The sequence below is a fragment of the Eulemur rufifrons genome, chromosome 15 (assembly GCF_041146395.1).
Source record: "Eulemur rufifrons isolate Redbay chromosome 15, OSU_ERuf_1, whole genome shotgun sequence".
NCBI classification, from domain to species: Eukaryota; Metazoa; Chordata; class Mammalia; order Primates; family Lemuridae; genus Eulemur; species Eulemur rufifrons.
Window position 1 is genome coordinate 13,074,226 of NC_090997.1, and position 25,807 is coordinate 13,100,032.

Below are 25,807 nucleotides of genomic sequence, written 5' to 3' on the forward strand. Positions count from 1 at the left end.
GCCTGCTCCCCCTCCCCCATACGCTGCCGCGGCCGCCGCAGGAGCCCGGAGCTCGAGCCGCCCAGCGACTCCCCCTCCCCCTCCCCCAGCCCCGCCCCGCCCCAACCCAGGGGCTCCGACCCGGAGCCGAGTCTGCGCCTGGGGTGAGTACGCGACCCTTCCCCGGCCCTCTCTCTTTTCTTTGAGGATCCCACCACCACCCAAAGAAAAAACCCGGACTCAGCTGCGCGTCCCCTCCCTTCAGCTTCCTGCGGGACCCAGAGGTGCCCGGGCCCGCGGGACCCAGCGGTGGCGCGCGCTGCCCCCAACCCCGCACCATCTCGAGCCAAATGTGAGTCCTCCAGCCCCTGCCAGGGGTCCAGATATGCGCCGCCCTCTCTCCCTTGCCCGCGGGAGATCCCAAGGGGTGGGACCCCCGCCCCCGGCCTCCTAGTGCCACTCTTCTCCCACCTGCCCGGTCCAGGTGCGCGTCCCCTCTGTGCCCCTCCGGGGTTCCAGCTGCGCCTCACCTGCCCGCCGCCGCTATGGGGAACCAGCCGCCCCCGCCCCCGAGTTTTGGATTCCGGGGTCGCCAAGTCCGATGCCCTCGGTCTCTTTTATCTTTTCTTCTGCTCCCGGGGCGCGTACAGCCGAAGCCGGCCCGGGGCAGGGGTTCGGGCTTGGGCAAGGGCAGGGTTTGCGAGTGCTGGCAGGAGGCTGGCTGCTGCCCCCAGCCGGTCTGGGGACTGGTCGGCGGGCTGGGGAGGCGGCTGGCCCCGGGAGCGTGTCCTCTCCTTGCGCTCCACACAGTGCAGTTCATTCATGAGCCGCCCGGGCCTGCGTTGGAGGGTGCGGTGGGGAAAAGATTCAGACGGAACTGGGAGTGGGGCAAAGGCCCTGTCGGGGGGAGGGGGCGCGCTTTGTCCCTCCTGGCTGTCTTGACCACCTAGGGTGGACAGTCCCAAAGCTTGGCGCCTCGTTCCCCAGAAAAGGAAAGGACGCTTGGGAAGTGGGGAGGAGAGGTCAGAGGGGCCGGCTGCCCTTGGGGCTCTATGCTGCCACCTGCCTGGGTCCCCTGGGCAGAGATCTGGCCTCTCCGGGCTAGCCTGAGCACTCCACTGCCCTGTGGGGCTGGGGCTTTCCTTCCCAATACCACTCTCTTGCCTCTCTCTGGGTCTGCAGCATCCTGGGAGATGATGCTGTGCCTAACACTTCTTGAGGAGGGGCCCCCGTCCTGAGTCTCAGGCGAGGATGAGGGGAGAGTGGGAGTGTCTGCCAGGCTTCAGGTGGGGTTGTGCTGGCAAGCATGATTGTCTCTCCAGGGCACCAGAGGGTCCAGGTCCTGGCATGCCCAGGTGGCACATGCTGCGGCCTGCTGTTGGCTCAGTCAACAGTAGTCTTGGCCTGTGGGTGGGTGGGTAGGTGGGTGGGGATGTAGCAAGGCAGAAGGGAGGTGGTGGGTAGCTAAGAACCTTCTTTTGGACATCATACAAGTTCTCTCCAATATAACAGCATCATAGAGACCTGGGTTCAAATCCTAGCTCCAGGCCCGGCACCATGGCTCACACCTGTAATCCTAGCACTTTGAAAAGCCAAGGTGGGAGGATTACTTGAGGCCCAGAGTTCAAGACCAGCCTGGGCAATAGCAAGGCCCTGTCTCTACCAGAAAACACACACACACACACACACACACACACGCAAACAAATCCTAGCTTTGCCTTCTTTAGCTGTGTGACCTTGACAAGTTATTTAACCTGTCTCAACCTCAGTTTCCATTAAAAAGTGTGGTTACTACCATCTCCTTACAAGGTTTATCATGGGGATCAAACAAGATAACAGGTAAAGGGCTTGGCACCCTGCCTGGTAGTTCATCAGTGATGGGTTCTCTTCTCTGAACTTCTGACCATCCTGGCACAGCACCACCCTCATACGCCCCCACCTCCCAGCTTGCTACAGATGGATGAAGTATGTTCAAAGAGTTTGGGGACATTCTCTGCCACTCAGTGGCAGAGTCCCTAACACAATATAAGCCCTTAGATCTAAACAAGAAGCCCATCCTGACTGAGGGGCTCTATCGTATTACTATCATATTAAATTCTATGTTTTTATTTTAGTCTGATTTTTACCGGTTTTCCTTCTCTAAACCAACCACTTTTATTACACGTCTTATTGATAACAACAGCTAATTTTTGGAGCCCATACTATGCCTTGGACTATATTAAGAGCTTTACGTAAGTCATTTTGTTTAACCCTCAGAACAGCCACACAACTGGATTATTGTTCCCATCTTAGAGATAAAGGAACTGAGGACCAGGATGATTAAGTAATTTGCCCAGGCTAAAAGCCAGGTCTTTCTCATCCTAGATTCTGTGCTTTTAACGACCAGCCTATGTTGCCTGTCCCCACACCTGCCTCAGAACTTGAAATTAGAAACCCAAGGCTGAGTGGAGGCTCTAAGAGCTACAAGCAAGAAAAAAAGGAAGCAGGTAGAAATAGGGTGTGACATTTCTCCTTAGTGGTACCTGGTGTCCCTCGCCTCCCTGGTGGAAGTGGCTCCTCTATTTGCAGAGGCAGCAGAGTACAGTGGTTAAGAGCACAGACTCCAGGCTGGGTGTGGCGGCTTACGCCTGTAATCCTAACACTCTGGGAGGCTGAGGCAGGAGGACTGCTTGAGCTCAGGAGTTCGAGACCAGCCTGAGCAATAGCGAGACCCCCGTCTCTACTAAAAAAATAGAAAGAAAAAAAAATTAGCTGAGCAACGAAAAATAGAAAAAATTAGCCGGGCATGGTGGCACATGCCTGTAGTCTCAGCTACTTGGGAGGCTGAGGCAGGAGGATCACTTGAGCCCAAGAGTTTGAGGTTGCTGTGAGCTAGGCTGATGCCACTGTACTCTAGCCCGGGCAACAGAGAGAGACTGTCTCAAAAAAAAAAAAAAAAAAAAAAAATAGCATAGACTCAAGCCAGGCTGCCTCAGTCCATATCCAGATCTACCACAGACTGGCTGTGTGACCTTGAGCAAGTTATGTACCCTCTCTGTACCCCTGTCCTCCTGGGGTTGTGATGGGGAGCAAGTGAGTTAACATTTGTAAAGTGCTTAGAACAGTGTCTGGCACAAAGTAACAGTTAAGCATTTAACAAATGCATTCTTTTGCAACTGCTTTTAATCCTTGTGGATACATTGTTGCCTATCCCTCTGAAGTTAGTAGGGGATAGGGTGAGGACATTAATATCTTTGTTACAGATTGGAAGACTGAGGCCTGGTTACATAATAACAGAGCTAGCCTCCATCTTTACCTCCTCACCTCAGACCACACCGCCTTGCTAGGATCCTAAACCCTAAATTAAATGTTCACCAGTAATCCACAGAAAAAGCTTTTAATCTATAACTCTCAATCCCCACCATGCATACACTCCTTAATGGTAAGATAACAACCTTAAGTTAGCTAGAAGTACAAATAAAATCCTCCATCGCTCTCTCTACACACTTCCAGCTAAAGCCTCTATATCAGACTAGAGAAACTCCGGGATACAGCTGGCTCAGGCACCTTTGTGGAGTGGAAGAACTGCCCTCTGCCACTCCCCTCCCCCAAATATTCTGTCTCAGTCTCTCCCCTCCTCTCAGCTGCTCAGCCCAGTGCTGGCTTTGAGAGCAGCTGCCCTTGATGAAACTAAGCCCAGCAACCCCACGCCCACAATTAAGAGCTTAGAGTAACCCTTTCAGACCGGCAGAGCCACCAGCCCTGGCTCCACCCCTTACCTGTCCTGTCACCTTGTGCAAGTTGCTTCCCCTCCCTGGGTCCCTGCTTCCTCCCTTGTAAAATGGGGGTCAGATTGTGAGCTGAGCATGCCCTGCCTTCTTCCTGTGCAGGCGAGAGGATCAATGCAATTGTGAAGGGGACAGTACTTTGTGACCCTAGAGAGGGAGGCAGCAGAGGAGCATGGTGACTTCAGATACTAAGCATCTAGCTGGACCCTCACTCACCCTGCTGGGGCCCCTTCAGAAGCTCCCAGAATTTTCCACCTTCTTTTGGTGTGGAGAAGACAGGAGGTGGGGGGAAATGGTACTTTGGAACTTGTACTCATTTCATTCTGGCCTGGTGGAGCCTTGGAGTTCAAGGAGAGAAACAGGCAGGGGATGGCAATGGGCTACTGAGATTTCTGGAGTGCACGGGAGTTGGGAGTTGAGAAAGGAGGGCTAGTTAGGGGCCCCCAAGATACCTACACCTACCTTTAACCTCTCGTTGTGCCCCAGGGTTCTCTGCACATTATGTTTACATACCCAGGCTCCTAGACACACCCACATACACACCCCCACTTAGAAGCCAACGATTCTCTTCATTTCCATGGACTGCCATGCAGTCACCTACCTCCTCCTACATAGAGATATATGCATCAACCCCATGTTTACACACCTAAGCACATACATTTCCACAGCACTCTCGAGTTCTCTAACCTGAGAACATTTAGCATTTATGAAACTTCCATGGTCTGCAGAGTCCTTTTCTAGGCGCATCAGAAAAGCATTGGGATTTCCTGAAAAGTGTTCTAGCTTTAGAAAGAAGTTGAGCTAGGTTTGAATCCTGGGTCCATTGTTTTATTAGTTTGATCTTGGGAAAGTTACTTAACCTCTCTGAGCCCCTGTGCCCTCACCTTAAAATGGCAATGACACTCACAGAATTGTCGAGGATTAAATGAAATCTTGTATATGTTATTCTTGGAACAGAGGGCACTCAACAAATGGTGCCTGCTACAATTACTAAATTAGTGCCTTTTTAAAGGCAGCTCGGGTTGGAAAAGAACACCCGGAGCAGTTACTCCCTTAGCCTTCCTAATTCAGGCTTTGCAAAGACTCCCTGGGACCAAGCGAAACAAATAAACAACTCCAGCTTCCCATCCGTCTGAGAGCTTGTGCCTCTTGCCCTGTGGTTGGAGTGCTAGGAAGAGGCAGAGAAAAATCTGGTACTTGTGGGTAGGAGAAACCCTCTGAGTCACCTCAGGAGGCTAAGGGACACTTGCTCCCCAAGTTACGGTCATTGATTCTAGGTTTGTTGTTCTCTCTCTTTGTCTGGTTTCCTTTCTTCCCTGGGGACCCCCCCCCCACAAGGTAGAACTTCACTGTTGTCAGCAGAAGGATCCCCCAGGGGCCCCCCAGTAGAACAGGGCGGGGCAGTGCTGCTGCTGCTGCCGCAGCCACACTTCTCCTCCATCCTGGGGGCTTCCCCGGGGCCTGGCTTAGCTCTGTCCCCAAGTACTTCCAGAAACCCTGCATTTGGGCTGGCTGCCCCTTCCCCTCTTGCCAGTCCCATCCACACTGAGCATCAAGGGCAGCCCAGCAGTGGTTCAGCAGTGGCAGGGGACCCTGCAGGAGGGCAATACCCTAGTTGCAGGGGGCCTGGGCTAAGGGGCCCCACCCACTCTCCCTTCCTTTGCCAGTAGGAAAGCTCGCTGGAGGGCACAGCATTCCCAGCCAGCCCTGCTCCCGAGGCAGGAGCATGGCACCCTGGGAGTTGTAGTCCTTGCCCACTCAGGAGACCCCTGTGTAGATAGTTGGGAAGAAGTGAGAAAGCTGGAGGGGAGAACCGTGTGGGGAAGAGGAATGAGGATGAGCAGGAGTGGCTGGGGCCAGGCAGTCCTGCTTTTTATCTGTCTTCCCACTCTGACCCCATTCTGGGACCCGTACTCTGAGGACAGAGGGGCAGCTCTGAAGCTGAACATCTTATTTTTTTTTTTTCTTTTTTAACTGTTAACCAGAACATATGAACATCTTGTTTTGAAGCCAGTTATATTGAGATGATTAACAGAGTTGAAAACTCTGAGCAAATGAAATCATACTACATTTTCTAATAGGGGTAGAAAGAGAAGATCATGATGAGGCAGCTGGCTTCTGACCCATCCTCCCCTGGCCTGGAAACCCCTCCTCTTAGCTTTGAATCGTCAGGCCTAAGACCCCTCCCTGTCTTTGCTCAGGCTCAGCTCCACCCGCTGCCTAAGACAGAATGAGAGAGGGGGAGAGAATGTGTCTGTGTATGGGGGTGGAGTTAGAGAATCACAGACACCTTCCAGGTTAGTGAAACCAGTCTCCCCAGTCCAGGCCTGGCCCCTGGGCTGAGTTCTTCAGGCCCAGGGTGGGGTCACAGCCAGAGAGCCAGTGAAGGTAAATCCACGTGACTCAACCCTCCCTTCCCAGGCCCTTATCTCCAGAGACCAGAGCTTCCACCCACCCAGGCAGCCTGGTGATCTGCCCTCACTGCCCTCCCCATAGCTAGCCTTCTGGGGCCATGAGGGGGCCGGGGGCAAGCCCAGCTGACTGCTCTGCCCTCTGCCCAGGAGGACCATGCGGCAATAGCAGCCATGCTGCCCTTCCTGCTGGCCACACTGGGCACCACGGCCCTCAACAACAGCAACCCCAAGGACTACTGCTACAGTGCCCGCATCCGCAGCACTGTCCTGCAGGGCCTGCCCTTTGGGGGTGTCCCCACCGTGCTGGCTCTTGACTTCATGTGCTTCCTTGTGAGTGCCCACATGCCACCCCCCACCCCTGGCACCCATGCCCTGTGCGTACCTGGCAAACACCTCCAGCTCTGACCACCCTCCCGTCTGACCCTGACTTCCCAGGCTTAATGCAGGGGAAATCCCCATCATGCAGCCCAAGCCTCTGACCGTTCACCCAAGCCAGGGTCATCCCCTCCTAAAACTAAATTCTGGCCCCTCTCTCCTGCCTCCCATTCCAGCAAGTGGACAGCTTGTCCACCTGCCAACCACCCCGTCTCCCCTCAGGCACTGCTGTTCTTATTCTCTATCCTTCGGAAGGTGGCCTGGGACTATGGGCGGCTGGCCTTGGTGACAGATGCAGACAGGTAAGGATCTGGGACCTTCCCTTCCCTTCGGCACACGTACACCTTGTTCTGCGCTCTCGGGAATAGGAAAGAGCCAGCCCTCTTTCATCCCCCGTTGTTGAGTGGATGAAGAAGGATTAGCTCCTCAGTGGTCATGGGTGGGCACGAGAGCCCTTGGTGGGCCTCGGGCCTCTGTCTCTTGCCAGGCCCCAGGGACTCTCCCCTGCCCCTGCTAACCCTGTCTGTTCTCTGTCCCCAGGCTCCGGCGGCAGGAGAGGGACCGAGTGGAACAGGAATAGTATGTGGGGCACCAGCCCCCTCATTCCCACTAAACCAGCTTTCCCTTTTCTTCTTCTCTCACGCTTCTCTTCTCTTCTTGCCAAGTTGCTGGTTTCTTTTTGCAGTTTTCTCCTCTGCAGGCTCATGTTTCGGATTAACGCAGGCGGTGTGCTTTGCAGAGCAGGGGGCTCCCCGACTTGTCTCTGCCTCAGCTCCCCTTCATCTCTCCCCTGGCTCCCTGCCTGGGAGAAGTCCCTCCCTGTGTGTCCCTGCCTTTGTGGCCTTGGTGGGCGGGAGGGGAGGGGCCATCCTCCAGGAAAGCCTCGGCACAGTCACGCAGAGACAAGGTTGGGCGTCACCAGCGGCTTCTTGCCCCCTAACAGCTAGTTCTTTGTATTCCAGGGTTCCCTGCTCACATCTGGAGGCCTGGGAGGGGGCTGCCCAAGGAGCTCCCAGTCGGGGCCTCTGTGGCGCTTTGTGGTCTCTATCTGTAGGACTGGACTTGGAGTTGCAGGAGCTGCTGGGGTCAGGGAACAGGGAGGGTACGGCCCTACCGGAGAGAAATCTCCCAGCCCCCAAACCCCCAACCCTTCCAGGTTCTCCTGGTCCATGCTTTTCCTCACCTCCCGGTTGCTCTTTGCGCAACATTGGCTCAGTTGCCCCCGCCACCCACTGGCCAACTCTGGAACTGCAGGGCCCTCTAGCATTCTTGCTTCAACTTCCGTAGCGCGGATGATGAAGATTCCCTCCTCCCTTGGGGCCCTGCCCAGCAGGGTTGCTCCCACCACCCCCACCAGGTCCCTGAGAGGAAGAGGCATCTTAGAGGGGGGCACGACAGAGGGCAGTCATTCCTCCCTGCTTCAGCCTCTGCGCTTTCTGTGCCTTCTGTGCCTTCTATGGCCCTGGAGCTCTGCAGTCCTCTAGCTCCGCAGGGGCTCAGACTCACCAGGCTATCTGATCTCTCATCTCCCCCATCCCCAGTGTGGCCTCAGCTATGCACGGGGACAGTCATGACCGGTATGAGCGTCTCACCTCTGTCTCCAGCTCCGTGGACTTTGACCAAAGGGACAATGTGAGTGCCCTCCCCTGAACTCATTAGCCCCCACGCCCCGGGGCACGAGCAGTTTCTAGCTTCCAGCAAATGGAATCAGGGACACTAGCATGGCCTTCTCCTCAGCAAGGGAAGGAACTTGCTTGTCAGAGAGCCACAGGATAACCACTCAGGCCCAGAACTCCCAGCTCCTGTCCTCCGTGTCACAGCCTCCAAACTGGCACAACTGTAACATCCATGAACTGTGAACTTTGTTTGCCACAACAGAGTCCTGTGTCCACCTCTGCTGGTTAATACTAAGGCCACCTTTTTTCCTTAGATATGGTTTTAGTAATAATAATGAGCCTTCCAGCCTGCCTAGCACATCATGCATAATCCGCGGTGTTGCTCAGAGGTTGCAGGCTGGTGGCCCCTGGCTGTGTGAGGCCAGCTGACCTGCTTGTGGATTGGAGCTGAGCGGCAGTGGCCCCATTAGACAGTGCATGTTTGTGAGAATGCGTGTACATGGTGGTCACAGCTACCCCTAGACTCTTCATATAGGACCCAGTGCCCAAGTGTTACCTGCCTGGCCCTCTGTCATTCTTCGAGGGTAAGGGTCCTGGTCAGAACTCTAATCCTCAGATACTGGGGTGGCCCTGGTCAGTCCAGCTTAGGCTGGGGGTCCTGGGGGTGGCAGCTCCTACAGCAGCCCCAGCAGAAGATGGCTGCCAGCTTCCTGGGTCGGACTCCTGCTGGTAAGTAAGTGGCAAAGCAAAGTTATCACCCCTGCTAGCCAGAGCTGTCCAGATGGTCCCCAGACTTGGGTGATGTTGGCAACAGGTAGCATAGTCCTGCATCTTGGCTGAAAGGTACCTTTCTCCTCTGTCCTGTGTTAAGCCTGGACCTTCTCCTGGTAGGAGGTTGGGGGAGGGATCTTTCTGCCCAGCCTTCCCCTGAATATCCGCACCCTCCCCCTGAAGGCAGGCCTGGGGGCTGGAGTGAGGGAGATATCTTGCAGTCACCCTAGGTTTTGGCCCCTCCAGAGACCAGAAGATAAATAGCAGGAACTTGAGAGCATGTCCCCGCCTCTGCTTTTGACAGCAAACTCCTTATTAGCTGGTGGTCTGGAAATCCACTACCCTTCCTAGAACCCCAAGCCCCACCCGTCCCCACCCTGGCTCATACAACTGCAGGTTATTTTCAGGAACCTGTAGCTCTGGACATGAGGGTCCACAGATAACCCAATTTGGCATTGGTCTTTTTCCTTCTTTGAGGGCTGGGACCTTTCCTGTCCCTCTTTCCCCCTCCCTGGGCATGAGCTGGTTCCTAGGGTATGGGGTTTTTCTTTGGGGGCTTGTGGAAGCTGTACCTGGAGGCAGTTAAAAGGATGGGATGGGTGGCACTTGAGGGGGAAGGGAGGGTCAGGTTGGTGGGCTGGGGACTCCACCTGATAGCCCTCTGTCCCCCCAGGGTTTCTGTTCCTGGCTGACAGCCATCTTCAGGATAAAGTAAGTGAATGCTCTTCAAGCTCTAAAGAAAGAGAAAGAAACAGAGAAACTTCAGAACCTCTCATCTCCCTACAAAATCCAGAACCAGCAGCTTTGAGGGCCTTAGCGCTCCTAGCCAGCCCAGCACCTACTCCCTGCTCCAGGAGGCCAGGCCCTGGGGGTCAGAGCCTCTGCTGCCCCCAGATGCTCACTTTACTCCACAATCTCCTGTGTGACCCCCTGCCGGGGGCAGGGGAGCACCTGTGCCCTGTCTCCCTCTGCCCTACCACCCCTGAAGAGCAGGGGCTGAAGCCTCCACCTCAGCCTCCGTGCAGCCAGCCAGGGGTGGGGGGCGTCAGTAGGCTGGGAGCAGCCAGCCAGCAGCAGGCAGGAGCCAGTGTCCAGCAGGCAGAACTCAGGAGATCCAGCCAGAGTCCGGCAGGCAGTGAGCGCTGAGAAAGGCAGGAAGCTCGGACAGGTCAGCACTGCCACCACCCACTCCCCCAGGCCCCAGGCCCCTCCCCAAGGGTCTCGTTCACACGCCAAGCTCAGCCACACCCTCAGCCACACCCGTGAGGTGCTGCTGCTTCCCCTTCTTCTGTCCTCCCTCCCACTTCACCAGTCCTCCTCCTGGTCCTCCTGCCTCTTCCTCCCTTTTCAGATCTTCCTCTTTTCCTTTCCCTTCCCTCTCCATTCCTCATATTTCTTCATCGCCTTCCTCTCTGCAGTCTTTTTTTTCTGTTACTTCTTTCTTTCCCTCTAGTCCCCTCTCCTTCTCCATGCATTCATCCTTTTTCTCCTCCCCTTCCCTCTCTTTCCTCCCTCCCCTCCCAGAAAACAGGGGACCAAGAAGTCCCATTTCAACCCCGTACTGCCCTGGATGAGCAGGGGTTAGGGTGGATGTGGGGTGGGGGTGGGTCAGGGAGGCAAGTTGCACCCCCTCCTTTGCCCTGGTCCTCCCCTAATTCCTCTGTCCACCGCCCATGGTTGCAGGGATGACGAGATCCGGGACAAATGTGGGGGCGACGCCGTGCACTACCTGTCCTTCCAGCGGCACATCATCGGGCTGCTGGTTGTCGTGGGCGTCCTCTCCGTAGGCATCGTGCTGCCTGTCAACTTCTCAGGGGACCTGCTGGGTCAGTGAGGGCCAGGACGGCTGGGGCAAAGAAAGGAGGGGGTTGGAGGGGACGTGCCCTGACCCCACCATCATCCTCTCCCTTTCCCATCCCCCAGAGAACAATGCCTACAGCTTTGGGAGAACCACCATTGCCAACTTGAAATCAGGGTAAGGTTGGGAAGCGGGTTGGTGGGGCCAGGGTCTGTGGCCAGAGTCTGGGCTGTACCGTGGGTGGGGAGGAAAGTCAGGCGTGTTTGGAGCAGAGGCAGCTGAGGCTGCAGAGATGGCTGTGGGTCCCTGAGGGCTTGGGTAGGAGACAGAAGAGATAGATCCCTGCGGAGGATCCCCAAGGATGACCAGATACAGAAGAGGAGGGTGACACCTTGGGGACCAGAGAAGGTGGGCTGAGGCAGTTGGAGGGCACTGTAGCCAGTGGGTAGGACATGAAGACATGACTTCTTAGGGACATTTCTGTTGGAATGGAGTGATCTCAGGGTCTAGGGGATGTGGGATGTGGGCAGACCCTGTGAGGGGTCAGTGCCAGAAGACTGGTGGCAGTAGAAGGCCCTGTCTGTATCAAGGTTTTGACACTGGGAGGTTGGGGCATCTGAGTGTGTCCTGACCCCACTAGCTCCCATGTGTCCCCTCTGCTGCCCACAGGAACAACCTGCTATGGCTGCACACCTCCTTCGCCTTCCTGTACCTGCTGCTCACCGTCTACAGCATGCGTAGACACACCTCCAAGATGCGCTACAAGGAGGACGATCTGGTGAGTGGAGCACAGCCCAGGTCTCTCCTCCGCCTCGCCTCTTCCCTTCCCTCCAGGCCTCTCTTGCCTCAGCCATAGGGGTGTCAGCTGCAGAGTTAGGCCAGCTGGGTTTGAATCCTGGCAGAGCAGCTCAGGAGCCTCCATCCTGCAAGTTATATAACTCCCAAGCCTCAATTCCATCATCTGTAAAATGGGATAACAATAGCACCTCTCCCAAGGTTGCTGGGAAGGTGAAATGAGGCAAAGCATGGAAGCACCCATGCTGTGCCTGGCACTCGGGAAGTAGCTGTGGTTGATATTATGGTAATAATATTCCCTCCCCTTCTGCACTTACTCAGCAAGCCAGTACCGACTGCCTTCTCCATGCCAGCTGCGGTGCTGGGCACTCAGGATCTAAGGATCTCAGAGTAGTCCCCTCTCATCTGCCTCTGTAACCCCTCAATGAGCAAGGGACTACGTGCCTCCCATTAGGCTCGCTGCCTGATTCCTGTTAGAAATACTCCCCCCATTTTCCCTGGGACCTGTCTTATCCCTAAGGCCTCCTCCCTCCCCTGTCTGCTCCTCTCTGCCCACCCCCTCCCCACCCCCTCGAAATAAAGCCTCCTTCTCCAGCACTTCCCTGCATCCTCTGGCTCCTCTGGGGTTGAGCCTCAGTAAGGCAAACCCACGCCCCTCTCACCCAGGTGAAGCGGACTCTCTTCATCAATGGAATCTCCAAATATGCAGAGTCAGAAAAGATCAAGAAGCATTTTGAGTGAGTAAGCCGCCCCTGCCCCATCCTCATGCCTTGCGGATCCTCTTTTGCCTTTTAACTGCAAGGACATCCTCACACTCCTCTAACTTGGAGCTCTGCAGCGGGGGCGTGGGGGTCAGATTAAGCAAGAAATATGACTCCATGGTGGTCTATCTAGCACTTAGGCTGGGTGAGAGACCCCCTTTAAGTAAGAACAGGAAAAATAGGCTGGGCACGGTGGCTCACGCCTGTAATCCTAGCACTCTGGGAGGCCGAGGCGGGTGGATTGTTTGAGCTCAGGAGTTCGAGACCAGCCTGAGCAAGAGTGAGACCCCATCTCTACTAAAAATAGAAAGAAATGATATGGACAACTAAAAATATATACAGAAAAAATTAGCCAGGCATGGTGGTGCATGCCTGTAGTCCCAGCTACTCGGGAGGCTGAGGCAGGAGGATTGCTTGAGCCCAGGAGGTTGCTGTGAGCTAGGCTGATGCCATGGCACTCACTCTAACCTGAGCAACAGAGTGAGACTCTGTCTCAAAAAAAAAAACAAAAAAACGGGAAAAATATAACAAAAACTTGAAGAGTGAGTCATTCATTCCTCCCAACTTCCAGCCTCCTCCTGGCTTGGACTGGGTCATAGGTTGTTGACCAAGGCTCCATTTGAAGTATATGATGTCCTCAGACTTATAAGTGGCATTCTAGTGTTTGTGTGCAGACATGGCAGGCAGGAGCTCATTGGCTTTCAGTGAATTGCCAAGGTGTTCAGGAGAACCTGGACTGTGTGTTCTCTGAGGTTTTTTCAGCTCTGGAATTCTGTCTTGTTGGGGAGGAAGCTCCAGGACTGCTGGGTGACCAGAAACTAGAGAAAAAGGAGGAGGTGCTAAGAGTCAAAGGGATATGTAGGGACAGTCTGTGCACTATAGGATTAGGGGTCCTATCCCATTCCTCTGTTCACTCAGCGAACTTCCTCAAGTGCTGTTAGTCATAAGTTACTGTGGCAGGCTTTGGAACTATAAAAAAAAATGTATTATCAAGCTCTCTGGGGGCTCACTGTATGCAGATCAGCTGTAGGAGTTAATCCAGGGTCCGATCAGAAATTGGGCTGAGGTTAGTCTGTGGTCAGAATTAGGTGTTGGCCACTGGTCATGCGAAGGGACGTTGGTGGTCTGGATCAGGGCTCAGTCTGAGGTTGAGATTGGGGCTCAGTCTGTGGTCAGAGTCAGGGTTTAGTCTGACAGATCTGCTGTCACTGCACCTGAATCAGAGTTCGGTCATTGTCCTGGATCAGGCCAGTAGGGGTCCAGTCAGAGATAATGTTTGGTCAGGGTCAGATTCCAGAGCCCTGTGTTACAGGATTAAGGATTGGTTTGTAATCAGCATTAGCAGACGGGCACTCAGTCATACGGCATGTGTTTATTGATCATCTTCCACGTGCCAGGCATACATAATCAGGAACATGTAAACTCTCATGCAGTTTACAACACAGGAGTCAAAATTAAGTCATCCTTGGTCAATATGAGAGAACTATTTGGGGTCACATCTGAGGTTCAAGCTGTGATCAGCATGAGGGGCAGTCTGGGTCGGGATTAAGGACAGTGTGTGCTCAGAATTAGGTGACACCTTAATATTACCATCCAGTTGGAATCAGTTGTCAGCTAGTACTGAGATCTATTCTCTAATACAAATATCTTAATACTATATCAAATAATAACCTTCTTTGTATTCTTCATGCAAATCTCTGGTGAGCACCTGCCGTGTGCCTGCACTGGAGCAGGAGCTGGGTTACAGCAGTAAACACAGACGAAAGCCCAGCCCTCGTTGGCTCACATTTTAGTGGGGTGAGGCAGACAGTAAACAAGTGAATAGACACTGTGTCAAGTGGGGGTCGGTGCCGAGAAGAAAACCAAAGCAGGGAAGGGGACAGGGTGAGAGGGGTTGGGAAGGGCCGCTATTTCTGACGGGCTGGGCAGGGAGGGGCTGTGACAGGGTGGCATTTGAGCAGAGACCTGGGTGCAGTGAGGAAGCAAACCCTGCTCGTCAGCCATCCGTTCATTCAGCCCACATTTGTTGTACACCTACTATGTGCATCATACCAGGGAGGCAGAGAAGACCCAGACCTGATTGATGTCCTTGGGGAGCTCAAGATCCTGTTTCAGGGGTTGGCCTGTAGGTTTGTTTAGGAAACAGTTTGTAATTAAATTAGCAGTCAGCCCATGAGGGAGACTCTAGTCCTAATGGGCGTTTTGGGGATCAGTGAGATGGGCGTTATGGAATAGGCATTTCATTGATCCATTCATTCAGCACATGTTTATTGAACACCTACTCTGTGCAAGCTATCGGGACAGGGCTGTGATGTGGTGATGAGCAGGAGGCAGCCCTCATCCTCGTGAAGCTCTCGAGCTGGTCCTCAATGGTAGGGAGGGCTTGGGGTCTGTCTGGATGGGAGGACTGTCTCAACAGAATTAGGGGATATCCTGTGTGCAGAATCAGGGAGCCTGTGTAATTATGTTGAGAGGATTAGAGATTAGTCTGGCGAGAGTGAGGGCTCATGGTTTCAAAGAGGAAACCTAAAACGGCTTGAGGAACAAGTGTCAGAGGAAAGGCCTTTAGCCTCCTGGGAAGCACATTTTCAAGGACCCCATCCCAGATTTAAGTTTCTAAATTCTCATGAGTTTATGAGGTCTATCTTCAGAACCATAACTCACATGTCTAATATTTGGTGGCCCTTCATTAAAAATTTTTTTGTTTTGTTTTGTTTTTTTAGAGTCAGGGTCTCACTCTGTCACCCAGGCTGGAGCATAGTGGTGCAATCATAGCTCACTAAAACCTCGAGCAATCCTGCCTCAGCCTCCCAAGTAGGTCGGACCACATGCTACCACACCCAGCTAATTTTTTAATTTTCTTGTAGAAATGAGATCTCACGATGTTGCCCAGCCTGGTCTCCAAGTGCTTCTCCCACCTTGGCCTCCCAAAGTGCTGGGATTACAGACATGAGCCACCGCTCCCAGCCCTTCATTAAAAACTTTAATAAAATAACTGCAGTGGCTATGATCCCACCACCGCACTCCAGCCCGGGTGACAAAGTGAGACCCCATTTCAAAAAAAAAATACTTTTTTAATATGATATAAAAAGATGGGGACTCAGTCTAGATTAAGGATTAGGACCAGGCATGTTGGCTTATGCCTATAATCCCAGCACTTTGGGAGGCTGAGGTGGGAGGATCACTTGAGGCCAAGAGTTTGAGACCAGCCTGGGCGACATAGAGAGATCCTATCTCTACAGAAAAAAAAAAAAAAATTAGCCAGGTGTCGTAGTGTGCACCTTGTAGTACCAGTTATTCAAGAGGCTGAGACAGGAGGATCACTTGAGCCCAGGAGTTTGAGGCTGCAGTGAGCTATGATCGTGCCACTGCACTCCAGCCTTCGAGACAGAGTGAGACCGTATCCCTAAGACAAAAAGAAAGGATCAGGATCAAGGAACGGTGCGATCAGATTTAAAAACTGTTCCTTCACTCAATCAGCAAGCAGTCTTTGAGCCCTGCCAGGTACCAGGTATTAGTGAGTCAGGGGTATTCTGTCTCTGATCAGTCTCAAGTCAAGGTTGGGATCAATCTGGGATCACGGTTAGGAGTTCAGTCTCAGGTATGGGTTATTGGTCAGTCTGGGTTGGGGTCAAAGGTCAGCCTTCGGCAGGGTTAGATGTCAGTCTCACCCTGGTCAGGGTTCAGGATCAATCTCTTGTCTGTCTTGGGCCAAGGCCAGAGACTGTTCTGTAAACTGGGCTGTGGGTTGGTTGAGGTCAGTCCATATTCGAGGTGAAGTGTCAGACCATGGTCAGCATTAAGGGAACAGCCTATGACTGGAAACAGTGTCTCTCCACCTACAGTTCACAGCCCCAGACCAGAGTCAGGCCACAGCGTGGGCTTCCCCAGCTCCATGCAGCGTGCACCCACACTTCCTGGCTCATCGGCCCACCCTACACTCACAGTCCCCACTCACTGCACCCGCTCCCCGACTCGAATGAGCATGAGGAGGAACTTTGGAGTTTCATTTGTTGGGAACTTTCATTTTTGTAGACTAAGAAAGAGGCAGCTTGAAGTGGGGATGTGTTTCTTGAAGGAGATGGGTTCATGGGTGACAGTCAGGGGCAGGCGGGCAGGTCCCTGCGGAAGACGATGGGTGCACTGTGTTTCAGGGAGGCCTACCCCAACTGCACGGTTCTTGAAGCCCGCCCCTGTTACAACGTGGCTCGCCTCATGTTCCTCGATGCAGAGAGGTAATGGGCCTGGGGGTAGGGGAGGGTGACGCCGAGGGCTCCCTGCCCGTTGTGGGGGGCGTCCTGGCTGCCACACAGGAACCTGGCTTCCTTCCAGGTGTTTCCTAGGGCATTTGATTATAATTCAACCTCTGGAGTGCCCGTTAGTAAAGCTCTGGAAACAGCAAGGCCTGGAGGATAGCGTTTGTTGTGAGAGGAAAGGGGTCCCCACGGCCTCCACCCCATCTAGGGACATATCCCTCTTTGGCTACAGTATGAGAAGTTTGGGCCAGAATAGAGGAAGAACTTCTGGACCTCAAGGGATGGGTGGGAGACCCTGGGATGGGGGCGTATCTGAACCATGCGTCCTAAACATATTCAAGAGCAAGACAGCCCCTGTCCTCGGGGAGTGGGCTAGATGACCCCCAAGCTGAGCTCCCTCCCCAGCGCCAGCCGGGCAGTGAGTGACTGAGCATCCGGGTCCCACAGGAAGAAGGCCGAGCGGGGAAAGCTCTACTTCACAAACCTCCAGAGCAAGGAGAACGTGCCCACCATGATCAACCCCAAGCCCTGCGGCCACCTGTGCTGCTGCGTGGTCCGAGGCTGCGAGCAGGTGTGGTGCAGGCTGCCCGCCGGCTCCCGTGGCCCCCGATGTCTGTGGGGAGGAGGTGGACAGGTCCTGGGGAGGCAAGCCTGGGGTCCCTCTCTCTGCGGGTCCCCACCCCTCCCTGGAGTCTTTGAAGCCTCAGTTCCCACTGTTGGGTTCGTCCCCTGTCCCTACTGTGACCAAGTGTTCAAGCCCCAGATCAGAAGAGGTCAGCTAAAAGGGCAGCGCTGTGCTGGACTCACGGACTCTGGGGCCATGGGCAAGCTTCTCACTGCTCCGAGCCTCAGTTTGCGTGTCTGTAGACGGCTAATTGCACCTACCTTGTGGGGGTGTTGTGAGGCGTGAGTGAGTGAATACATACAGAAAAGCTTAGAGGAAGCACCGGCTCAGTGTGGGCCGGGTGCTGTGGGCACCGCCCGGCTCCGACCAGAGCCCCTGGCCCTGGCCTGGTTGCAGGTGGAGGCCATTGAGTACTACACAAAGCTGGAGCAGAAGCTGAAGGAAGACTACAAGCGGGAGAAGGAGAAGGTGAACGAGAAGCCTCTTGGCATGGCCTTTGTCACCTTCCACAATGAGACCATCACCGCCATGTGAGCCCTCGCCCCGCCTGCCCACCCCAGCCCTCTTCCCCGAGCAGCCCGCTGGGGCTCCCAGGTCCCTGCGCTCATGGCCCACTGTTGGCAGTGGGGTCCCCCCCTGGTGCCACAGTAACCGGTGCCCATTCCCCCAGCATCCTGAAGGACTTCAACGTGTGCAAGTGCCAGGGCTGCGCCTGCCGAGGGGAGCCCCGCTCCTCCTCCTGCAGCGAGTCCCTCCATATCTCCAACTGGACCGTGTCCTACGCCCCCGACCCCCAGAATATCTACTGGTGAGCAAAGGGGGTGGCAGGGGCAGGCTTCTCCAGCCTGGGTGGGCTCGGGGCGGGGAGGAGAGGGAAGGCCTAGGGGTCACTGGGGGCCAGCCGTGCCCTCAGTCCCTGGAGTGACCCCTCCCCTGCCTTCCCAGGGAGCATCTCTCCATCCGAGGCTTTATCTGGTGGCTGCGCTGCCTGGTCATCAATGTCGTCCTCTTCATCCTCCTCTTCTTCCTCACCACCCCGGCCATCATCATCACCACCATGGACAAGTTCAACGTCACCAAGCCCGTGGAGTACCTCAACGTGAGGCCAGGCCCCGTGCACCCCCACCCCTCCACTCTGCGGCATGACAGATGCCAGGCCCCGAGTCCCTGCTTCCCTGCCCAGCCTAGCTCCTGCCCTGCTGGTTGCAACCTGGCCCCACCAAGCAGCTCCTACACAGCCGTGAACTACAGACCCCTCTGTGTCCTGCCCTTGGGCTCCCTGCCACATTCTCCATCAGAGACGCCACCCTTGGGTTTCCAACTCCTGGAGAAACACCCAGGGAAGAAAGCCTGGGTCCAGTCCTGACCTTGGATAAGTCCCTTTCCTCATCCCTAAGTCTCTGCAACTGAAAAGTGGAAGGGTTACACTGGATCATTGGCTTTCAACTTAGATTCTGATCCCTTTATCAACATGCAACCCAAGGTGGAAAAGCAAGGCTGCTCAGATGACAGCAGGGTGGAGCCCACATCTTCCTGGCCTCCCCTCTCTCTCCCCTTCTGCCATGCACGCAGCACACCTGCTTGGAACCTCAAAGGAGGTTCAAGGGATATTATGCTATTATCACTAAGTTTGAAAATCTCAGTGATAATAGCATAATCCATAAGACCCAGACCACTCGAGTTCAAATGCCCACCCTACTCTTGCTGGAGGGGTAAGCTATTGAATCTCTTCTTGCCTCAGTTTACTTATCTGTAAAATGGGGTAATATTGTTCAGAGAATTTATAAATGGAAAGTGCTTCAACAGTGCTTAGCACATAGTAGGTGTTCAGCACATACTATCAGTACTATTCACCCTGGAGTTGTACATGTGCCTGTGGCCCCTACCCTTGCCCCTGGCCCTACAGATATTCTAGACTTGGGGCCCTGAGAGCTGTGGGGCCCAGGGCTCAGTGGGGGAGGAGGAGGTAAGCAGCGCAAGCTGGGCCCACTAGACCGTCCCACCTGACATGTCCCTCTGTGTCCCGCTGCAGAACCCCATCATCACCCAGTTCTTCCCCACCCTGCTGCTGTGGTGCTTCTCGGCCCTGCTCCCCACCATTGTCTACTACTCGGCCTTCTTTGAAGCCCACTGGACACGGTGAGATACCTGCACATGCCACACCTCACGGTGACCTCCCTAGGTGTATGATCATCCCCCGTGGGCGGCCCTCTGCCCTTCAGGCCCCCGACTCTGGGCAGAGCTGGCAGGGAAGGGATGGTGCCCAGTATCCTCACCCTGGGAAGCCCACCCTTCCCCCGGGCCCCTCCTGGGACACTGTCCTGACTGGGGGAGCAGGTGTGAGGCTGGGCTCATCTGATCTTTACCCTGTGCCCTGCCCCTGCTCCCCTCCCCCACCAGCTCTGGGGAGAACAGGACCACCATGCATAAGTGCTACACCTTCCTCATCTTTATGGTGCTGCTCCTGCCCTCACTGGGACTGAGCAGGTGAGTTTCAGAGGATGGGACAGGAGCCAGGGTGTGGGGATTGCAGGACAGGGAGAGGGGAGCAGTTCGGGCTCCCCACCTCCCCTACAAAGCAAGGGGCACAAGATCAGAGAAGCCTGGCCATCCCCAGGCCTCCTGAGTTACCCACCACATGTCTGGGGGTCTCCCCAGAGGCTCATAGAAGGGGGACTTCCCCCTCCCTGGGTGTTCTGAGCCATCCCAGCTCCTACCCCACTTCTCCTCTCCTCCCCTGCAGCCTGGACCTCTTCTTCCGCTGGCTGTTTGATAAGAAATTCTTGGCTGAGGCAGCTATTCGGTTTGAGTGAGTGACCGGGGGCCCCTGGGGAAAGAGACCAGATGGCAGGGGCGGGTATGCCTGGGAGACATTGCCAGCCCCGTGGGAAGGTGCAGCAAAGCTTCCAACCCTGGAGCGGGGAGGAGGTGAGAGGGGCTGACATCACAGGTCTGGCAGGGTCATCCCAAAGAAGACACCCACGGAGTGTCTCATGTGTGTGCCTGGGAGAAGTCCCTGGCATCTGGGTTGGGTCTTACTCGCTGATAGCCTGTCTGAATGCTGCGATCACCCTCATTTGGGGTTTGGGGGCCCATACTTGGGGATCTCTTGGGCACATATTTGGGACTAACTATGGGAGTCTCTGGAGTTTCACTTGCAAGGCTTGGGGAGGTATCTGTAGTGGGATCCTGGTCATACCTAGCTAGTGAGTTGGAGGTTACTGGGGTGTCCATGAAGGTCTCTGGAGCAGGTATTTTGGGGTAGGCTTTGGCCTTATAACTCTGGGAGTGTTTCTGGGGGACTCTGGGGCTCACACATTGGGGTGTTTAAGAGGTACAAGTTCTGGGAACATCTCTAAAGTTCTGGGCTCCTATGCAGAGGTGTGACTGTGGAGTTCATTATGGGGCATCTTCTCTGGAATCCCTGAGAGGGTGTATTGAGAGGCACGTACCATTTATGTGTGGGCACAAACTCTAGGAGTCTTGCTCTGTGCCATCTGTGATAACCTTGGACTCACACTTGGGGCATCTCAGGCATTGGCAAAGGTTCCTGGGTTCCCACTTTGAAGCTGTCTGGGGGAGCGTCTCTGAAATTCTTGGAGGTGTCTGAGGCTCATACTCGGGGTTTAACTCTGGTTGAGTTCTAAAAGAGGAAGCTCTGGGGTGTTCCTGAGACTCACACCCTTCAGGGTCTTTGAGGGTCTTCCTGGAGCTGTCTGTAGAGATCGCAGGCAGTTATGCTGTGAACATTCTAGTGGCCTTAGGTGGTCTTTGTGGGGTGCAAGTCCTAGGGGTACCTCTGGGGTGATGCTCATACTTTGAGGGTATCTGATGCTTTAGAAATATCTGTTGACACTCTGGGGGGACTGCAGCGCAGAGCTGGGGGTGTCCACATGGAGGAAACACATTGGGGGGTGGAGGCGTGGTGTGCTGTCATGCTGGCAGAGGGCAGGCGGCCACCGGGTTACCCCAAGGGCACCTGGTGCCCGCAGGTGTGTGTTCCTGCCCGACAACGGCGCTTTCTTCGTGAACTACGTCATTGCCTCAGCCTTTATCGGCAACGCCATGGACCTGCTGCGCATCCCGGGCCTGCTCATGTACATGATCCGGCTCTGCCTGGCACGCTCCGCTGCTGAGAGGCGCAACGTGAAGCGGGTATGGCCGCCTGGGGCAGCGGCGGCCGGCACAGCGCCCCCTGGTGGCCCAACCAGAAACAGCAGCCATCATGCTAGGGTGGGGGGCACAGGGGTGCTTGGACTTGGGGAGTCCAGTTCCACGGCCCTTAGCCATCCCCTTGCTATCTGGGCCCTCAGTTTTCCCATATGCACCGCCATGGGTGGACAGAGGAAACCCTGAAAGCCCCTGCCAGCTCTGACAGTAGTGTTCTATGATAGGAGTTGGGGAGGTCTGGGTCCCTAGATCTAGCGTCCCTCTGTCCTAACTCAACAAGAGGGCTCTGGGCACTCCATTCCCAAGTCCATCCCATCCTTGCCCCTGGCCCCTCAAAGGCCCCTCCCCAGACCCTATCACTGTCCCTCCCTGACCCCCACTCTGCCATAGCCCCCTCTCTGCCACAGCCCCCTCTCCATCTGCTTTGCCCTACCCTATCCTGGTCATTAGGTTCCTGTTCCCCATGGCTTCTTCCCAGCCCCAGAGGTCCTGGCCCCATTCCCCTTCCCACCTACCTTGTCCCCCTCCAGTCTGTCCCTTCCCCCCTAAGCCACCCTCCTGCCCATCTCCCCCCCAGCATCAGGCCTACGAGTTCCAGTTTGGCGCAGCCTACGCCTGGATGATGTGCGTCTTCACGGTGGTCATGACCTACAGTATCACCTGCCCCATCATCGTGCCCTTCGGTAGGCACCGCCGCGCCGGGACCTGGGCCCTGCTCGGGGGGACCCAGGACCTCACCGCTCCACTCTAGGAAGGCAGGCCACCCCGAGTGGACAGGGCCCTGGCTGGGAGACCGGCCCCTCGGGCCTCCCGCCTGGTCCCTGGCTCAGTCTGGGGCCCGGCCTGTGGGGAGGAGGGGAAGCGCCATCTCAGCTCAGGCTGGACCCAGCTGGTGTGCTGGGCCCCTAGACAGAGTCACCCCAGCATGGTGACACTCACCCACACCAGTGCCCTCACTCAGCTGTGTAGCTGTGTATACTTGGACACATAGCACATGCTGGCTGGCGTGTTCACACACACGCAGACTCACACACTCCTACACAGACATCCATGGGCACACTTGTATACTGCCCTGTAAACTCAGGAGAGACCTTGGATTCCAGGGTGGGGATGGGTGCTTGCCACTCATGGAGATAGCCTGCTATAGCTGAGCCGTGTGACTTGGGCAAGTCTCTCTTCATTTTTGAAGGAGTTTAGCAAAGTTTCTCTTTAACCATCACCCCCACTAGTAGCCTCTACTCTCCCCCACTAACATCCTAACCCCTTAACCACCCTCCCTGGTTATTGAAGGCTCCAAACTCCCAAACTAACTTCCTTGTCCTCATTGGAAACTGCCATTTCCTCAACCTCCAGGAAAATAGAACTTGTCACTTAGTTCATACTCATCTGTTTAGGGACAGGCATAGGAACAAAAGAATAAGAGTTTCACAGGGATGCTTGTGGATCCAAGTGAACGGGTTTCCCATGGTAGAATTCCTAGTGAGGGCTGCAGAATGAAGGGGTTGACATGGAGGAAGCCGAAGTATTGTGGTCGTGCTGGGGGATGGGGCGCTATTCTGTCCTGGAACAACCTGTGACGGGCACACAAAGGTCCAGCGGTGCTCGTTCCGAGGCTCCGAGGTCAGGGCCCGTGTGGCTTCCCCCAGGGCTCATGTACATGCTGCTGAAGCACCTGGTAGACAGGTATAATCTCTACTACGCCTACCTGCCGGCCAAGCTGGACAAGAAGATCCACTCGGGGGCTGTGAACCAGGTGGTGGCTGCGCCCATCCTCTGCCTCTTCTGGCTGCTCTTCTTCTCCACCATGCGCACGGGTGAGGGCCACCCACTCCTCCTCAGAGAGCTGGGGGCGGGGGGGCAGGGACTCCACCCAGCATCCAGGCAGAGCAGGCGCAGGAGGGGCTGCAGACAGGGCTGGCAGGCAGGGAGCCCAGGGGAGGTCAGGGCGAGGCTTGTGGCTCATGAGCACGGGCACTGCATTCAGGACGTAGCAAGCTGGGGTGGGGAGGCCCTGGGGGGCCCAAAGGAGAGGTAGCAGCCCCGTTCTTTGCCCCCCCCCAACACCAGGGTTCCTAGCCCCAACGTCCATGTTCACATTCGTGGTCCTGGTCATCACCATCGTCATCTGCCTCTGCCACGTCTGCTTCGGACACTTCAAATACCTCAGTGCCCACAACTACAAGGTGTGGGGCAAGGGGGCGCGGGGCATGGCTGCGGCAGGAGCTAGAAGGGGGCAGGGGTGCCGGGGCTGAGGGCTGAGGGCGGGGTCAACTGGGGTGCTGAGAGGGTGTGGGGCCATGACTGGGGCTGAGGATGTGCCCCCCACCGCCTGACTCATTCTGGGCCCCTCAAGATTGAGCACACAGAGACAGATACCGTGGACCCCAGAAGCAATGGACGGCCCCCCACTGCTGCTGCTGTCCCCAAATCTGCGGTGAGTGTCCCGCTCCACAGCCAGAAGTGGGGAGGGGCCTCGGATTGAGACTCAGCCCCAAAGCTGGATGTCACATTAGTCCTCCAGAAAGGGAAGCCTGTGCCAGACCCCAGGGCAAGGACAGATGTGGCTTAGCGGAGGGCGGTCCCCCACCCTCCCTGACAGCAGACCTCTGCCCTTCCCTAGTGTCCTGCATGCTCCACTGTCCTCGGGCCCACGGTCCCCTACAGACCCTGATATTCCTGAGGGTTCCCCTCCCACTGATGAGGGGCAGCCGTTCGCCTTACCCCCCACGCCTTTTCCCCTTCAGAAATACATCGCTCAGGTGCTGCAGGACTCAGAGGTGGACGGGGATGGGGATGGGGCTCCTGGGAGCTCGGGGGACGAGCCCCCGTCATCCTCATCCCAAGACGAGGAGCTGCTGATGCCGCCCGATGGCCTCACGGACACAGATTTCCAGTCTTGCGAGGACAGCCTCATAGAGAATGAGATTCACCAGTAAGGGGAGGGAGGGGCCCTGGAGGCCACGCCCTGCCCTGCCCCCCACACCCACGGACACTAAAACGCTAATAATTTATTAGATCTAAGGCCCCTTCTTCCCCCATCCCCTGCTTTCATTAAGGTATTTAAACCTGGGGGTTTCACCACTCTCCCCTATGATGGAGGGAGGGAGGGAGCCCCCCAACCTCAGTGAGGAGAGCCCCGAGCTGGCCCCGGGGCAAAGAGGGGTGTGGAGGGAGTTCCCCCAGATCCGTGTCCCCCCCCCAGCTAGTAGTGCGGCCAGGAAAGGGTTAATGAGAGCCAAGAGGGGTACCTGGTGCCATGGCTGGAGACCTGGGGGGCAGGCGGATCCGGGGCAGCCCCCTCAGTTCTTTCCTCCCCCCAGTTCCCCCTGGGATCGGTCCTCCAGGGAAGTGGAGCCTCCAGCCCCTACGGATGCATGAGAGGGGAAGGGGTGCTGAGTGGGAGGAAGAGTCAGGCCCCACTGGGGGGTGACCTGGGGATGGGGTGGGCAAGGCTGACACTGGAAAATGGGTTTTTGCACTGTTTTTTTTTTTTTTTTTTTCCTTTAAAATAAAAATGACGAGAAAAGCTCTGAGGCCGATGTCTGACTTGTGCTGCTGTCCTGGGCACATGGGCTGGGCCTCCCCACCCTCCCGTTGGTCTGGAGGGCCTGTTTGGGGTCCCTGCGTGACCCTGGACAAGGGACTTCTCATTCGGAGTCTCATTTCTCTATCTGGAGAGAAGAGTGGGGCCCAGGAGAGACTTCACAGGGGTCTCAGAGGCAGGAAGGGCCTGGGCTCAGGTGGCTACTACACCAGCCTCGCCCCCTCTGACCCTTCCTCTGAATCCCTGAGCGACACACACAGGACAGAGACTTGGGAGGCTGAGGCGGGAGGATCACTTGAGGATACAGTGAGCTATGGGGACACCACTGCATTCTAGCCTGGGTGACAAAGCGAGACCCTGTCTCTAAATAGAATATATAAATAAGTAAATAAAAAAAATAAGGAGATTCAGGAGGGAAAGGCTGTGCAAGGACACAAGTGCCACATGGTCCAGGAAAAAGGCCCTCCTGAGCGTCTCAGAGTGAGCCTGGCCCCAGCCCGTCTGCCCCTTCCCCAAGAGTGCCTGAGCCCCTCCCTGGAAAGCCCCTCCCCACTGCAGCCCAATCTTATCTATTCTCCAAGACCCAACTCAAACCCACGTTCTGTGCGGTCCGCGCCTGCACCCACGCACACAGTATGAGCTGCGCTCACAGCAGCAGCCAGGAGGCCTGTGCTCCAGTCCTGATTCTGTCACTAGCACACTGTGCAGCCCTGACAAAGCAGCCTCTCTGCACCTGTTTCCTCATCGGTAAAACCTGGGATTATGACCAGGTGACTCCCAAGGCCCCTTGGAGCACCCTCCTGCCCAACCCCACCTACCACCCACCAGTGGGACCCAGAAAACAAGAAAATGAGTCAAGGAACTCCCAGAGCGGAGAAGAGAAGAGGCTTCAGAGGAGGAGAAACAGGTACCACAAAGGCCTATAGATCTGCAGTC

At 55.6% G+C, this 25,807-nt stretch overlaps 1 protein-coding gene across 2 annotated transcripts; it reads left to right on the forward strand.

Annotated features, from left to right (window-relative positions):
- Positions 1–86: 86 nt before the first annotated feature.
- Positions 87–24,860, forward strand: TMEM63B (transmembrane protein 63B). 2 transcript variants are annotated; one of them, XM_069488417.1, is made up of 25 exons: positions 98–143; positions 245–331; positions 6,308–6,490; positions 6,758–6,837; positions 7,076–7,114; positions 8,077–8,167; positions 9,596–9,633; positions 10,606–10,748; positions 10,846–10,897; positions 11,390–11,498; positions 12,182–12,252; positions 16,431–16,511; positions 16,980–17,103; positions 17,554–17,687; positions 17,828–17,965; positions 18,103–18,256; positions 19,190–19,296; positions 19,558–19,644; positions 19,901–19,966; positions 21,150–21,312; positions 21,905–22,010; positions 22,974–23,141; positions 23,395–23,510; positions 23,681–23,761; positions 24,072–24,860. In XM_069488417.1, exons 3-25 carry the CDS (start codon positions 6,332–6,334, stop codon positions 24,261–24,263), a joined length of 2,499 nt encoding a protein of 832 aa, XP_069344518.1. In that variant the 5' UTR covers positions 98–143; positions 245–331; positions 6,308–6,331; the 3' UTR covers positions 24,264–24,860. The 2 variants fall into 2 exon arrangements, with proteins under 2 accessions (XP_069344519.1, XP_069344518.1); XM_069488418.1 differs by lacking the exon at positions 245–331 and having other exon boundaries at positions 87–143.
- The last annotated feature ends 947 nt before the right edge of the window (positions 24,861–25,807 follow it).

Coding starts and splice junctions, on each gene's coding strand:
- TMEM63B (XM_069488418.1), top strand. CDS start 6,332: ATGCTGCCCTTCCTGCTGGCCACACTGGGCACCACGGCCCTCAACAAC. Junction 10,749..10,845: donor CTTCTCAGGGGACCTGCTGG/GTCAGTGAGGGC, acceptor CCCATCCCCCAG/AGAACAATGCCTACAGCTTT. Junction 23,762..24,071: donor CTGCTGTCCCCAAATCTGCG/GTGAGTGTCCCG, acceptor TTTCCCCTTCAG/AAATACATCGCTCAGGTGCT.